Here is a 17,101-nt window from a genome sequence, read left to right on the forward strand (position 1 = left end):
ATACCATTTTCAAGTCAGTGCCCCAACTCAGAGCTCCACCTTTTGCATCAGGAGATGAGGGATCCAAGGATCAATCACAGGGTGACACCCCAAAAGGTACCTATCAGTTTGCTAACCTCATCTCTGTATCAGAGCAAGGTTATCCCCTACGGAGAGTCGTGCTTCGTGTCAGATCACACGATAGAGGCTCGGGGCTTTTTATAAGCTCTGATACCATTTTCAAAAGCGCGATGATCAATTAAAATCAATTAAACTTAAATATAGACTAAGGGTATTTTTGGTATTTTTAAAGAAAATTTCTCTCTCCATGTACTAAAACCAAAACTCTTTTTCAAAATGTACTGATGCCTAATTAACCCATATAAAAACTATTATATATATAAATAAATAAATTAATATAATTGGAGTGAAATGGGAAAATAGAATGGAAGAATTAGCCAATTCAGAGTTGATTACATCTTATATATAGGAGCACAACTCTCATGATAGAATCAAAAACTCAAATTTAACCCCACATACATGGAATCCACTAATTTATTTTATATGTGTGAATTTTATCCATCCAAACCATGTAAGACAGTGCCCACATATAACATCCAACCTACCCCAATTCAGAATGGGTACTTAAAAGCGAGAATGATCGTTAAATCCTCAAACCCCTCTCCTGATTTTGCTGTTGCTCAAATTGTTATCTCCTTCTATCTCCATTCTCTGCAGGCATATCCAACTGCAAGTCCAGCTTTGAATCTCTGTTTGAACGAGGTGAAATCGTAATTATTTGCTAATTTATTGTTTATGTTTTGATGTGCAACTTCTGAATGTTCAGTTGATGAAAAACCTCCGATGAATTTATATGGCCAAGCCTACATGGATTTTCACACATCTGTGCCTTCGACGGAACCCTAAATCATTCATAGGTTCTAATTATTTTCGAATCCGGAATCAACGCCTCAGTATTGATCAAGTTAGTGGAAATGCTGAAGAATCCACGCGGCCCCCAAATGAAATTTGTGGTCAAAATCATGTCTTTGAAGTCGGTGAGGTTAGTGGAACTGTGGAAGAATTCGTTCTAAAACCTCTAAACCTAGATGAATCTATTCATCAAAATCAATTCTTATATGCTTGTGAGATTGCCAAAGAGGTTTCTGTTTTTATTAGGGCCCAACCGAGGTGGGAGCAAACACTTACGATTGTTTTTCCAAATGTTAATTTTGTGGATCCTAATATTTACAACGAGGTTTTGAAGCGGCAGAATAATGCGTTCTTGTCTATCCGGTTCTATCATTGGCTTGTGTCTTTGAATGGATTTTCATTGGATCCAATTTTATGTAAGGAGATATTTCGTAGGCTTGTAGAGGCTAATGCTGCCAAAGCTGCTGAGAGTTTTCTCAAGGAAACAAAGTTTGAGCCTGAGCCGGAGCTTTTGGAGTTGTATATTGAGTGCCTTGGCGAAAATGGGCTGGTTGAACTAGCATTTGACGTGTTTGAACGTTTAAAAATTATTGGTCATTGTGCGCCTTTGCAAACATGGAATTCAGCTTTGTCCTGTGCGCTAAGAACCAAAAGGCTCGACGTTTTTTGGGCACTATATGGGGATATGATGCAGCAGAATGTCGTACCAGACATAGATACCACAGGATACTTGACTAGAGCCTTTTGTATTGACAACAATGCTGCGAAAGGCTACAATCTTCTTCGACAAGTTTTGGAGAATGGACATGTCCCGAGCAAAATCGTTTTCAATAAGTTGGTAGCTGCATTTTGCAAGAGTGGTGATTATGGGAAAATGTCATCTGTTCTTCATATGATGATTGCTAAGAATTGCTCCCCAGATATTTATACATATCAGGAGATCATTAATGGATTGAACAAAAGAAAAATGAGATACGAAGGTTTTCGGGTTTTTAATGATCTAAAGTGCAGAGGGTATTTCCCAGATAGAGTCATGTATACAACAATGATTCATGGTCTTTGCAACAACAAGTGGCTTGGAGAAGCGCGAAAAGTGTGGTTTGAGATGACTCAGAATGGAATCGTTCCTAATGAGTACACATACAATGCTTTTATTAATGGTTTATGGCGTATTGGCAGCATAGATGAAGCTGAGAAATTTTATAAAGAGATGATTTCCAAAGGTTATGGTGAGTCTACCATTAGTTACAACACTATGATAAGTGGACTGTGCTTGAATGGAAAAGTGGATGAAGCTCGGGTATTGTTCGAACAGATGAAAGAGAAGGGTATTGCTACTGATGCCATTACATATAATTCTCTTATGAAAGGCTTCTCTCGAAACGGGAAGATAGCTGAGGGATTGTATTTTTTTCACGAACTTCTAAATCACGGATTTGAGCCATCAACGGCCTCATTTACTGTTTTGATAGAGAGGCTTTGTGAAGCTGGACATACGGAGCAAGCAAAAATGTTGTGGAAAGATGTTCTAGATCGGGGTATGGAAGCGGCTGTTTTTTCTCAAAATAAAATCATAGTTGCATTAGGTGAACAGGGATGTTTCCAAGAAGGAGTTGCATGGCTGAAAGCTATGATTAAGAATAATATGACACCAGAAAAGAAAACTTTTGAGAGGCTCATTCAATGTCTTTGTGTTTCTGATAGATTGGATGATGCTTTACTTGTTTTAGATTATATGTTGCAGATGGGTTTTTCGCTCGAGAAATGTGTTTGCAATTCATTGGTGAATAAACTTTGCCAAGATGATTCGCATACTATAGAGTCGTGCTTGGAGGAAACTTTGCAGGGAAACAAATGTCATTGAGGCTTTTACTTGTATTTCACTTTTTCCGTTAATTTTATATCAAATTATTGTGATGAAATGGAAAAAGTATTTACTTGCCATGACGAGTTTTGTATTTCTTTTGCTAAATCGAATCACCATTTTTGTATGAAAGAGATCATTAAACGCATTTTCACTTTAACGTATTAGCTAAGTATTACCTGTATAAATGAAACTTGACCTATATTTTTCCATCGAATAAAGATACCGAATGAAGAAGATCAGATAAATTCAACATTATCAGATGATGACCTAATAGAAAATTTCCAACGTTTGGATTCAATATACAGCCACCGGCGGAAAGTAGTTTGATGGTTGGTCATCATGTGAATTCTCAATGTGGTTTTTACATTTTTCTTTCTACCGTATTCGTAACTCTTGACTTGAGCTAAAGGAATTTTTTCATCCGACAAGGAATTTTCTTTACAAAAATCCTTCCTGTTCTTTGGTAAAAACGGGATAAATTTTGTAGATCTGAGATCTATCTTTCTGAAGAACTTACGATCAAATCTTTCTGGCCTAGCCGATCATGCATCCTTGGGAAATCTTAGTTGATTTTTCATTTATATTAAGATAAGTTCAGACAAAGTTGGTAAGTATTAGCATGGATTATAATTTCTGATTGAGATGATACTTTATTCTTGTGTTTGTTTGGAAATTTATTTATTAGTATGTCTGGGAAAGTTTTTTAATTCTCCCCAATTTACTGATTTATTTTGTTAAAAATTTGTTCAGTTACTCCAAAATCTCATGTCTGATCAGATTTACCATCCAAGCATAATTCATCGCAACTCATCAAAATTGTGATGATATCATATGACTGATGGCATCAATTAGTGTTGCTTGTTTGCTAACTCTGTAAAATTGCTTAAATTAATGCACCTTGAGTTGTTTCCCCATGGCTTTTGATTCTGATTTTGAAATTGAATGGATAGCCCTGAGCATCTGTATTATGATAAGTGGGTGAATTTCTTGTTTTGGAGAAATGTGTGATGGATTTTTGAAGTGTTTGGAATCATTTACATTCAAGATATTTAATAAGTGAAAATCTGATGAAAAATTCTAGAGTTGTCACGATATTGTTTATTTACATTTAGAATGTGAACTGTGAAGGTTCATGCTTCTAAAATCCTTGTCCATTACGTTGCATATACAAAAGCATGCCGAACTTTGTTCTTCTTGGGTGATCGCCAAAAATTTTAGTTTGTATTTGTTTTGTTGTTTGAATAACACCTTGCGTCAGATGTACCCTCGTTTGGATCTGTCGGAAAAGTCACCCAGTCAAAATAAGTTGGCACACATTTTAAATGATTGTCAGAATGGCCGAAAAGAATTTTGAAATGGAAGGATGCGTTCAGATGAAGAATTGCATCTATAAATAAATGCATTCCTTCATAATTCAAGTATCCCTTCTTCGAGTTTTCTCTCATCCTATAGTATTTGAGTGTTTAGTGTTGGATCTCAGTTTCTACACGCTCAAACGCAGCGGAAGTTTAAAAATTTTGGATCTTGACATTCAAGATATATATTTGGACACTCGTATGTTTTAAAATCAAACATCCATAGTACGTTAGAATCGTTATACCTTTGGTGAATAAATCACATGACTCCAACTAATCCGGTATTAGCGGACGTAGCTCTTGTTGTAAATCCTGACGAACGTTCTTCGATCTCCTAATCTGGTCCACGAGTAGAATACTTGTTCCTCTTCTAACTTGCACTAGAAAGCATAGAAGATATTTTTACGTTGAGATCAAATATTTGTGAGAGGAATCAAAATTCTTTTTCTTGGAAAAAGCCAAAACAATTTGAAGGATTTTTGGTTTCTTTCACGTGAATCACCAAAAAAAAAAGGGAGGAAGGAGGTGGAGGCTAGGTCAATTTATATTTATTTTCTTAAAAACAATAGTCTTGACCTAAATTTCATAATTAACATTAATGGGGTTGATTAATTAATTGAGCTAGTCCAACTAGTTTAATTAATTAATCAAATACCATTATTAACTTTAATTATTTAATATGTTGGACTTGTACTCCTAAAAGCCCATTAAACATACTCCCAATATATTTAATTTAATATTTAGTAAACTCAACTTTTGAGCTTAATAAATTAAATCAATTATAAATTCAACATTTGAATTTAATATTTAAATTATAAATTCAACTACTTGAATTTATCACCTCCAAAATTTAATATTTAATAAACCCAACTTTTGAGTTTAATAAATTAAATTCTCAAATTCTATAAATTCAACTCCTGAATTTATTCTCTCCAAATTTTATAAATTCATAAATTCAACTTCTTGAATTTACTATCTTATAAATTCAACTCCTTGAATTTATTTTTCTCAAAATTTAATTATCATAAATTCAACTCCATGAATTTACTATATCATAATATAAATTCAACTCCTTGAATTTATTCTCTCAACGGGAACAAACGATCCAGTGCTTGTGTGACCCTCAATGGTTCAGGGATACAGCTAGCCGTGGGTTCACAACTCTTTGTGATGCAGAATAATATTTATTCTTATTCGGGCTTACTCTGGTTAGCCTCATTCTTTTCATCAACACCTTGATTAAGAATGAGAACTCATTTCTGATTGCACCCATCGGCTCATGGTAAGAGCGTTTAGTAGCATCGCCCCATGATCCCCTAGGTATCACTGATAGTGCCTGCAAGAACCAGTCGATTATGATTAACGTATAGTACGGTCCCTTCATCTCATATATCCCGATCGAATCTACAACCATTGGTTCATCGAGGGTTGCATATTAATTCGATAACTATGTGATAACTATAATAATGGCATCGCGTGTACTATTTGAGAACTCTTTCTCTAACGTACATCTCATACTCTGGCAAGAGATTTCATGCACTATTATTTCATCAGATCACACAGGATATCCACACCCGTTGGTGAGCGGTGAATCCCCGACTACAATGCATTGGCACCTATATGTGTCGCAACTGTACCCAACCTCGCCACCTGATGACTCTCCTGGAGCCGGTAAACGAGTCAAAGCACAGCCCTAGCATATAGAGCCTCGGTGTTGTCCCGGGTCGTAAGGACTAATGGTGTACAATCATAACCACTGACTTATCCTCTCGATGAATGATAACCACTTAGAAAGTCCAAGGGAGGGTTATTCGGTATAATCATCATATGACTACCAATCTGCATGTTTGGACATCTCTATGCCCTTACCAAGAAATACAGTACACAACATCACAGATGCTAGTCTCGAGCTCAAGCGACCTTTATCTCTATTTTAGGCGGCTGAATCGACTAGGAACGAATTTAGAATATGCAGTTTTACAAATGAGTTTCAACATCAAATTACGATTCATTTGTATTAAAGCATAATCAAGGACTTTATCTATGCTGTTTAAATGGGTATACAGATAAAGTATACAGCCGCACCATTAAGCATAAATACAAAACCAGAGGTCGATTTCTAATCATCTACATCACATTGGAAGCTAGAATCTGTGTAGCCTTCCAATTTTAATTCTCCACCCCCATAGACCATGAACAAGTTCTTAGTCATTCTCAATTACTTAAGAATATCTTTCACGGCTTTCCAATGCATTGGACCAGGGTTCGCCTGATATCTGCTTGTAACACTCAAAGCATAAGCAACATCAGGACGTGTCGATATCATACCATACATGATACTACCAATAGCTGACGCATATGGAATACGTGTCATCATCTCTATCTCTTCATCTGTTTTGGGACACATAGCTTTAGATAGAGTAATACCGTGACACATTGATAAGTATCCTCTCTTGGACTCTTCCATAGATAATCGTTTTATAATGGTATCGATATAGGTGGCTTGGGTGAGTCTGAACATCCTCTTTGATCTATCTCTATAGATTTATATTCTCAATACGTAGGATGCTTCACCCATGTCTTTCATGGAGAATTTACTGGCTAAACATACTTTAGTTAATTGCAATAATCCTACATCATTCCCAATGAGTAGGATACCATCAACATAAAGTATTAGGAATGTCATTGCACTCCCATTAACTTTCTTGTGCACACACGGTTCCTCAAAATTCTTAGCAAAACCAAACTCTTTGATATTGCTATCAAATCTGAGGTTCCAACTCCTTGATTCCTGCTTGAGACTATATATTGATCTCTGAAGTTTGCATACCTTATGCTCACTTCCTACTGATGTGTATCCCTCAGGTTGAGACATATAAATTTCTTCTTTGATGTCTCCATTGAGGAATGCAGTCTTTACATCCATTTGCCATATCTCATAGTCGTACCATGCTGCTATGGCTAGTAGTATTCTAATGGACTTAAACATAGCAACTGATGAAAAAGTTTCCTCATAGTCAACTCCTTGCCTTTGATTATAACCTTTTGTAACCAGTCTTGCTTTGAAGGTTACTACCTTCCCATCTGCCCCAAGCTTTATTTTGTAGATCTATTTGCATCCTACGGGAATGATTCCCTCAGGTGGATCCACTAATGTCAAGACTTAGTTTGAATACACAGAGTCCATTTCTGACTGCTTGGCTTCAAGCCATTTGGTTGAATTAGTATCGGATATTACTTCTTTGAAATTCATTGGATCACATCCAACACAAGACTCATCAAGGCCTTGTTCATGAAGAAGCGTATATCTTACAGGTGGTCTAATAACACTATCAGACCTTCTTGGAGCTTTTACTTCAACTACTGGTTGTTGGGGATTAGGTTCAACTACTATAGTTGAGGGAGTATCTTGAATTTCTTCAAGTTCTATCATCTTGTCTTTTCTATCCAATAGAAATTTCTTTTCTAAAAAAGATGGAATTTCTTGAAACAAACACTTTTGCTTCATTGGAATGATAGAAATAATATCCAACCGAATTCTTTGGATATCCTACAAAGTAGCACAAAGTGGATCTACTATCCAATTTATCTTCCACTGTCTGCTTCACATAAGCAGGACATCCTCATGTTCCCATGTAAGAATACTTGGGAGTTTTTCCCATCCATATCTCTTATGGTGTTTTATCCACTGCTTTAGTATGGACATTCTTCAACAACATTGCCGCAATTTCAAGCGCAAAGCCCCAAAACGATGTAGGCAATTCAGTGAATTCCATCATGGATCGAACCATGTCCATCAAGGTTCGATTTCGACGTTGAGAAACATCATTCAATTGTGGTGTTGCTGGTGGAGTCCACTGTGAGAGAATCTCATTCTCTTTTAGATAACCCAAAAATTCAGCACTCAAGTATTCTCCATCTCGATCAGATCGAAGTGTCTTAATACTCCTTTCTAGATGTTTTCCTACTTCAGGTCTGAATTCTTTGAACCTTTCAAATGCTTCAGATTTGTGTTTCATAAACATGCTCATACCTCGAATGGTCATCAGTAAAGATAATGAAGTATGATTGCCCATATTTTGTGCTAACACTTAGCGGACCACAAATGCCTGTGTGGATCAAATCCAGTAGACCATGCGCACGTTCCACGTTTCCATAGAATGGAGTCTTTGTCATTTTTCTTTTTAGACAGGATTTACAAGTAAGTAGAGAATTTATGTCTGACAAGTCAAACATACCTTCTCCCACTAGTTTGTGCATCCTTATTTGAGAAATGTGACATAGTTTAGTGTGCCATATTTGTGTGGGATTTGGATCATCTAACTTTCTTTTGTTTGTTGTTGAAATCCTGTTTACTTTGGACATTCACTTTGAAAGGGATCGTTTTAAGGTGTTCGAAATCGCAACGGAAGCTCAAATATTTTGAATCTCATGAAAACCGAAATTTGCAAGAAGATTTTATTTCAAAAATCGAACACCATGTACTAGTGTGCAAGCATATACAAAAATCTCAACTTTCATGCATAGGGTGTTGAGAAAATATACCTATCAACCTCTTGAGGTTGATGAATGACACCAACTAAAGTGTAAACACTTTAGCTCTTGAAAGGAATGGCAATCTACAAGCTCTCCTCTTTCCTTCAAAATAAGGCCCACCACCAACTAGGTAGATCCCCTCAAATTTTGCACTAGAAAAATTTGAGGATTTTTCAATGAGAAGTATATTGTTTCTCCAACAATTGAAGAACCAAAAATTGAGAGAAAATGTGTGAGGAGGTTTCGGCCAAGTGAGGGGGAGGAGAAAAGGGTTGAAGACTTGTCTTGGTTGTGGGAAAAGTGAAAAAGTTGTCTTGCATGCCATACAATATTTTAATCAAAAAATAATCCACACCCCTTCACCTCCCAATCATGCAAACCCTAGTGGGCTTGTAACTTTTACAAGGCCCATGGACTTTTTAATTGTCTCAAACATATTTGAGCCCAATTAGACTTTACTTGATTTTACTCAAGCCCACTAGTTAAATAATTATTTCCAATTGGGCTCTACAAGGCCCAATGTTATTTAATTAATCCAACACTTGAATTAATTTAATTATTTGGACTCTACTAGGCCCACTAGTGTTTAATTAATTCAACACTTGAATTAATTTAATTAAGTCTATAATAATGTTTATGAAAATCACAATTTTCAAATACATTATTCACTTGGCCAAATTTTAATTTAGGAACACTTCCATTAATTAAAATTTATATTTCTCTCATAGAAGTCAAACTTCTATTTTTCTTTACGCTTATAAACTCATTTATAAGCCGTTCAACACATTGAACAATTTTAATTTCTCAACGGGATCTAGAAAGCTAGCACTTGTGTGGCCCTCAATGGTTCATTGATACAACTAGCCGTGGGTTCACATCTCCATGTGATTCGGACTAAACATGTCCTTATACGAGCATACCCCAATTGCTCCATTCTTACTTATCAACTACTTGATAACAAGAACGTCAGAACTCAAGTCTGATAGTACCCAACCAATCATGTTAAACGCCTAGCAGCATCGCTTACATGATTCCCTAGGTATCAAATGATAGTGCCTGCAAGAACCATTCAATTATGGTTAGCGTACAGTACGGTCCCTTCAACTCATATATCCCGACCGATTCGACAACCATTGGTTTATCGAGAGTTGTCAATGAATCGATACTATGTGTCATGTTGTAGTTGCATCGATGGTGTAATCTATGAAACCCTTTCATAATTACCACCATACTCTGATCAGAGATTTCAACCTACACATACATGAGAACACATAGGATATCCATATCCGAAGGTAAGCGGTGAATCCCCGACTACAATGCATCGACTCCTATGTGTTTCGACAGAACACCCAACCTTGCCACCTGATGACCCCATGAGAGTCGGTAAACAAGTCAAAGTGTAATTCTAGCACATAGAGTCTCAATGTTGTCCCGGGTCATAAGGACTAATGGTGTACAACCATAAACTAGGACTTTTCCACTCGATAAGTGAGAACTACTTGGAAAGTCCTTTTATGGAGGGTTGTTCATTGCACTCTCTACAAGGAGCACCTATCTGCATGTTCGGACATCTCAATGTCCTCTACCAATGAAGCACGGTACTCACATCGCAGATACTAGTCTCAAACTCGAGCGGCCTATATCCTTCTTAGTGGCGGCTGAATCGACTAGGAACCGTTTAGAATATACAGTATTACAAATATGAGTTTCATGATACTCATCATATGAGCATCTCATATTCTTTCTACTATTTGTATATTCAAGGGCTTTATCTATGCAACTAGCATGGGTATACAGATAAAGAAGTGCCAAAACGATAAATTCAAATATTATTAAAATAAAGACTGTTTATACATAGAGTTTAATCATGAACCCTCGGCTAACACTTGGCTCAACGGGCACCTACTCTAACACACTTATCATTTCCAAAACATTTTTGGCCCAGATAATTTCTTATGTCCATTCTTCTTGCAGTAAAACAAATATGTTCTGATTTATCGGGCCTTGTGGGCCCTTTAAGTGTTCTTCGGAGTTTGCCTTTTACTGGGTTTGTTTTTCCATGTGAGGGGCAGAACATTTCTTTCCCTTATCTTGTGGGCCATTTTTCGTTCCCAACAAGAAGCCCAACTAGGAAACATCATTTTCCTATTTTATGGTAACTTCATAAGTCATAAGCATGTTGACTAGCTCTTCAAGGCTATCATCAATCTTATTCAAATTGAAATTCACCATAAACCTGTCAAATGAGGAAGAGAATGACAACAATTGATGTCATGAAGTAACTCGTTAGGAATCACCTATTTCAAGCTCACCAATTTCTCATTAAACCCAATCATATGTACACCACGCTCATGGGCTAAAGCCCTGTCTTGCATGCGTGTAGTCATGAGCTTCTTGAAACTGGTGTGCATAGTTTAATGCATCATGCAACTCTTGCACGTGCATTCGAATGTTAGCAGCATTCAAAATTTCCTCAAACAGTCCCTACAATTCATTTAACATAAAAGCGAGCATATTACACTTTAGCTTGCACACTATGGTCCCACCATCTTGTATGCATTGTCAGTTCAGCAAGACTGACATTAGTGTGTATGTCATTTTCTCCGAATTTAGAACAATTTTTCCAACCAGTCTTGAAAATTAGATTCGGATAGATTGTTAATAACAAAAATGGATTACGTGACGATATCGAAAAATACTGATATAGAAACAGAATAATAGTTGCTGATTATTTTAAGATAATTTTAAGATATAAAATATGGATTTCATTTTATAAATTTCTCTCCCAGTAATTTGACATTTCCTCCAACCTCTGATGAAAAAAGGAAATCGTATTTTCTTAGTGGGCACGTAGAGTCCAATTAGCCAATTATAATCCCGAATAATATCAGCCGATTATAATTTCTAAAAGGTAGAATCCAATTGCATCCCTATGCAACCTCCGTGTGTTTTGCCTCACGTTTAATAAGAACCCAATAATATGATGTCGTTTATTTTCGCGTGTCAAACTGACCCATCAATATTGAATTGTAGTGGACGGTCGTCATGAGTTCCCCCAATAATATGAGCCAAAGTCATGGGAGTTCCACTCAATTCACATCATATGTTCTGTGGAAGTCACAGCTTTCCGGCGTCCAGGTTTCCCCAATAATATGAGCCAGACACTATCCGCAGGTAGCGATCAACATGCAACCATGGTTGATGGAAGACAAGGAAAAATTAAACTATTTTAATTATTACTTTTACTGTTTGATATGAATTTTGAACCATATTCAAAATGAGGGATTTTAATTTTAAAATTTGTCTCATCATTTTAGTTTAAAAATCGCATGCCATGCTTGTATGTTTGCCGGATTCATTCAACTATATTATCTAATAATATACATACATGCATACTAGTATATATCTCATATATCATAATATGTCATTCAACAATAAATAAGGATGATCGATCGTCAACACTATTAGATCCATGTGAGTCAAACATGGATCCATGTCCAAAACCTATATGAATTCAGGGATGTAAATGCAACTATTACAAGAGCTTACAATATTTTACATGGCTTCATCTCGTTCATCGGGCCCACCATCTTCCAGTTTTGATCTCCCACTATCTCTAATAATTACATTTAAATAGCAATGGCACATAAGGGATACATCTCATGGCCGGGTGGGAACGGGCCATAAACCAGGCCCACTTTAATAATATCAAATATTAATAAAACGAATAAAACAGTAAAATATCTTAACATACACCTAACACATTGGTCAAGGCTATCGATCATCCTTCATGCATTTAATATCAAATATTAACATCAATTTAATTAATCAGTTTAATTAATTGATAAATCATATCTAATAATTTTATCACTAACCACCACAATTATTAAAGAATTTAATAAATTAAATAAATTTCTTTATTTAATTTCCAATTAAATCAATAATAATTGATTTCTTATAAAACTCATTTTTACCATAAATAATTAAAATCATATTCTAATTATTTATTTTACAAGAAAATTATCAAATTTCCAAAAAGTAATTTTTAAAAAGAAAAATTGAACCAATTTTCAAAAATATCAATTTTACCCAAAAATTTGAAAAATCAGAAAATTGCACCCTAGGCCCAAGCAATTCAAGCCCATCATCTACCACGCTTCTCAAGACGATCCCGGGTAGCCGCCCGCACTGCCCGCGCACTGCCAGAACATTTCGGGTAGTCACAGGCCTGTTGTGCGCACAGTCGTGCGCGCGCCAGCTTGCGGACGTTCCGCACGCCGCGCGCGCTCGCGCTGCGCGTAGCGCCGTGCGCCGGCCGCGCGCACCCGTGCGCGACCCTGCGCGCACGGGTTGCCCGGAACAGTTCCGGGCAGAAACGAATTTTTTTTTTGTTTTCTGGAAAAAATAATTTTGATGGTGCATCAATTTTCTGAAAAATTTTCTTATGTGGTTAGAAATAAATTATTCAATATCAAAACCATACGATCTAGAAAAAACTTTGGCTTTGATACCATTGTTGGATTTCGGTTTTCTACACGCCCAAACGCAGCGGAAGTTTAAAAATTTTGGATCTTGACATTCAAGATATATATTTGGACACTCGTATGATTTTAAAATCAAACATTCATAGGGCGTTAGAATCGTTATACATTTGGTGAATAAATCACATGACTCCAACTACTCCGGTATTAACGGACGTAGCTCTTGTTATAAATTCTTACGAACATTCTTCGATCTCCTAATCTGGTCCACGACTAGAATATTTGTTCTCCTTCTAACTTGCACTAGAAAGCATATAAGATTTTTTTACGTTGAGATCAAATATTTGTGAGAGGAATCAAAATTCTTTTTCTTGGAAAAATCCAAAACAATTTGGAGGATTTCTGATGTCTTTCACGTAAATCACCAAAAAAAAGGGAGGAAGGAGGTGGAGGCTAGGTCAATTTATATTTATTTCCTTAAAAACAATAGTCTTGACCTAAATTTCATAATTAACGTTATTGAGGTTGATTAATTAATGGACTAGTCCAACTAGTTTAATTAATTAATCAAAGCCCATTAATAACTTTAATTATTTAATATGTTGGACTTGTACTCCTACAAGCCCATCAAACATACTCCCAATATATTTAATTTAATATTTAATAAACTCAACTTTTGAGCTTAATAAATTAAATCAATTATAAATTCAACATTTGAATTTAGTATTTAAATTATAAATTCAACTACTTGAATTTATCACCTCCAAAATTTAATATTTAATAAACTCAACTTTTGAGTTTAATAAATTAAATTCTCAAATTCTATAAATTCAACTCCTTGAATTTATTATCTCCAAATTTTATAAATTCATAAATTCAACTTCTTGAATTTACTATCTCATAAATTCAACACCTTGAATTTATTTTTCTCAAAATTTAATTATCATAAATTCAACTCCTTGACTTTACTATATCATAATATAAATTCAACTCCTTGAATTTATTCTCTCAATGGGAACAAACGATCCAGTACTTGTGTGACCCTCAATGGTTCAGGGATACAGCTAACCGTGGGTTCACAACTCTTTGTGATGCAGAATAATATTTATTCTTATTCGGTCTTACCCTGGGTAGCCTCATTCGTTTTATCAACACCTTGATTAAGAATGTCAGAACTCATTTCTGATTGCATCCATCGGATAATGGTAAGAGCATCTAGTAGCATCGCCCCATGATCCCCTAGGTATCACTGATAGTGCTTGCAATAACCAGTCGATTATGATTAATGTACAGTACGGTCCTTTAATCTTATATATCCCGATCGAATCTGCAACCATTGGTTCATCGAGGGTTGTATAATAATTCGATTACTATGTGATAACTATAATAGTGGCATCGTGTGTACTATTTGAGAACTCATTCTCTAACGTACATCTCATACTCTGGCCAGAGATTCCATGCACTATTATTTCATTAGATCACACAGGATATCCACACCCATAGGTGAGCGGTGAATCCCCGACTACAATGAATTGGCTCCTATATGTGTCGTAACTGTACCCAACCTTGCCACCTGATGACTCTCTTGGAGCCGGTAAACGAGTCAAAGCACAGCCCTAGCATATAGAGCCTCAGTGTTGTCCCGAGTCGTAAGGACTAATGGTGTACAATCATAACCACGGACTTATCCTCTCGATGAATGATAACCACTTGGAAAGTCCGAGGGAAGGTTGTTTGGTATAATCATCATATGACTACCCATCTGCATGTTTGGACATTTTTATGACCTTACCAAGAAATGTATTACACAACATCACAGATGCTAGTCTCGAGCTCAAGCGGCCTTTATCCCTGTTTTATGCAGCTGAATCGACTAGGAACGAATTTAGAATATGCAGTTTTACAAATGAGTTTCAACATCGAATTACGATTCATTTGTATTAAAGCATAATCAAGGATTTTATCTATGCTGTTTATATGGGTATACAGATAAAGTATAACAAGAGCATAAAAAGTTAAATTATATTAAAATAAAGATTGTTTATTTCACTTGAGTCAATAAATTTCCTAGCCAACCGTTGGCTTGCAGCACATCTACTCTAACATTTAGTTCTATAATATTTGTGAGGTGTTTGTTCTCTTGTATTAAGAGTATGTATTCTCTTTGGAAACACAGTGAGTGGTTGTACACCGTAAAATATTATAGTAGAATTCTTTTCATCTTGCCCGTGGTTTGTACCCTAATAATTTTTAAGGGTTTTCCACGTAAATCTCGGTGTCTGGTTTTTTTTCATATTTATTATCTCAAATTACTGCATGTGAGACTAACAAGATCGACATGTTTGGTAGTGTTTTTTGATCAGTTCAACACACTGTTATTTCTGGTATCAAGATATGCAATCATCCTCCCATTAGTATAGTGGATGGTGTGAAATGCAATTCAGAATTAAATACTGCCTTGTTTAATTGAAAGAAATTTTGAGAGGGTGGTGTAGTGAAATTCTTACTTCTCTTCAAGCGACATTTGTCCACACTGCAGTGATGTTATATCTGAAGAGCCCGAATGCCTTTTATTTTCAAAGATTTTTTCCTGTGCACCAAACAAAAGAAAATATATTTTTCCGTCCTTGACAAGGGAAGGTCTTTCATTCCGGCTATACTCTGTGCCCTTATTATCTCATATGGATGAATAACCACATTCTTGTCAGCAGCGTGTGTTTTAATTAAAAACTTAATTAGTTATTGTGTTGAAGTCTACCTCTACTAATTTGTGATTACACTTTTGATAGGATCGGTTGTCGTAACAAGAGTGTTTAGAAAGGGGGGTTGAATAAACACTTACACTTAAAATTGTTCTTTAACAATATTTGAGTTCAGTTTAGTGACAAACTGAATCTCGAAATCTTGTTGGTCAATAACAATCAGTTAAACTAGAGTAGTTGCGGAAAGTAACTGACTGAAAGATAGAATACGAAACTGAAAGAAATATGCAAGAGTTGTTTCTGGATGTTCGGAGAATTTAATTACTCCTACGTCACCCCTTCTATCACAAGGATAACATATTCACTAAAAGACTTTGATCAAGTACAACACTTGTACAGACCCACTTCAGTTTGGACTTACAACTGCCAAAACTGAAACTCTTAGTTCTACACAATATTCTCAATACGTAACTGATATTAGCACAGTTGAATCTAACAGCTTTTAGAGAGTGCTAATAAGCTCAGATTGTAGCCTTGATTGCTACAAGTAATTCAAATGAAAGTGAGCTAAGATTTTGACAGAGTAACAGCAAGCTTAAGATTGAGTGATTGTCTCTATTTTCTTCTGCTGTTCTTCAGTCATATTTATACTTCTCTTTCAACGGTAACTTTGATATGCATTTGAATTCTAGTATCCGTTGAATGCCACTTCATCATTTGTTGGGCAATGTTCTCTTCATTGATTGTCATACGGCGTCTTAATTGCAGTAGCCGAAATACGTTGTTCTATGCTGTAATGATTGAGGTGCGGCTTTCCATATTCATTTGTTATTTACTATGTCTTTTTGTCGGTTGAATGTTCTTTCCCGAGAAGCATTCAGTTGAGATATGTTTTGACTGAAACTTATGCGGCTGAGTATATTAACTGATCGGTTTCCAACTGATCAGTTTTATTCATTTGTTCAGCTGGTTTCAGTTGTTAAATATTCAGTTGTTTCATAATTCAGTTAGTTTCTTCAGTTTGTCAAACTCCGAAATTTGGTTTCCAACAATTTCCCCCTTTTTGGTGTTTGACAAAACTAAGCATATATTAACTAAAGGATTGAACTCTTATAGACTGGTTTCTTAACAAAAACTGTTTCAAAATAAACTGCTAAACTGCTAACTGCTCTTCAATGCTTTTTCTGCTGCTAACTGCTCTTCGATGCTTTTTCTGAGTCATACTAAACTTCCCCATTTTTGTCAAAC

The 17,101-nt window shown here is 35.9% G+C and overlaps 1 protein-coding gene across 3 annotated transcripts; it reads left to right on the forward strand.

The window, feature by feature from the left end:
- Positions 1–406: 406 nt before the first annotated feature.
- On the forward strand, positions 407–2,856 carry LOC140833897 (uncharacterized). 3 transcript variants are annotated; one of them, XM_073198393.1, is made up of 3 exons: positions 407–447; positions 616–1,042; positions 1,159–2,856. In XM_073198393.1, exons 2-3 carry the CDS (start codon positions 975–977, stop codon positions 2,774–2,776), a joined length of 1,686 nt encoding a protein of 561 aa, XP_073054494.1. In that variant the 5' UTR covers positions 407–447; positions 616–974; the 3' UTR covers positions 2,777–2,856. The 3 variants fall into 3 exon arrangements, with proteins under 3 accessions (XP_073054494.1, XP_073054493.1, XP_073054492.1); XM_073198392.1 differs by having other exon boundaries at positions 616–762; positions 827–2,856; XM_073198391.1 differs by having other exon boundaries at positions 616–2,856.
- The last annotated feature ends 14,245 nt before the right edge of the window (positions 2,857–17,101 follow it).

The sequence above is a fragment of the Primulina eburnea genome, chromosome 6 (genome assembly GCF_022965805.1).
Source record: "Primulina eburnea isolate SZY01 chromosome 6, ASM2296580v1, whole genome shotgun sequence".
NCBI lineage: Eukaryota > Viridiplantae > Streptophyta > Magnoliopsida > Lamiales > Gesneriaceae > Primulina > Primulina eburnea.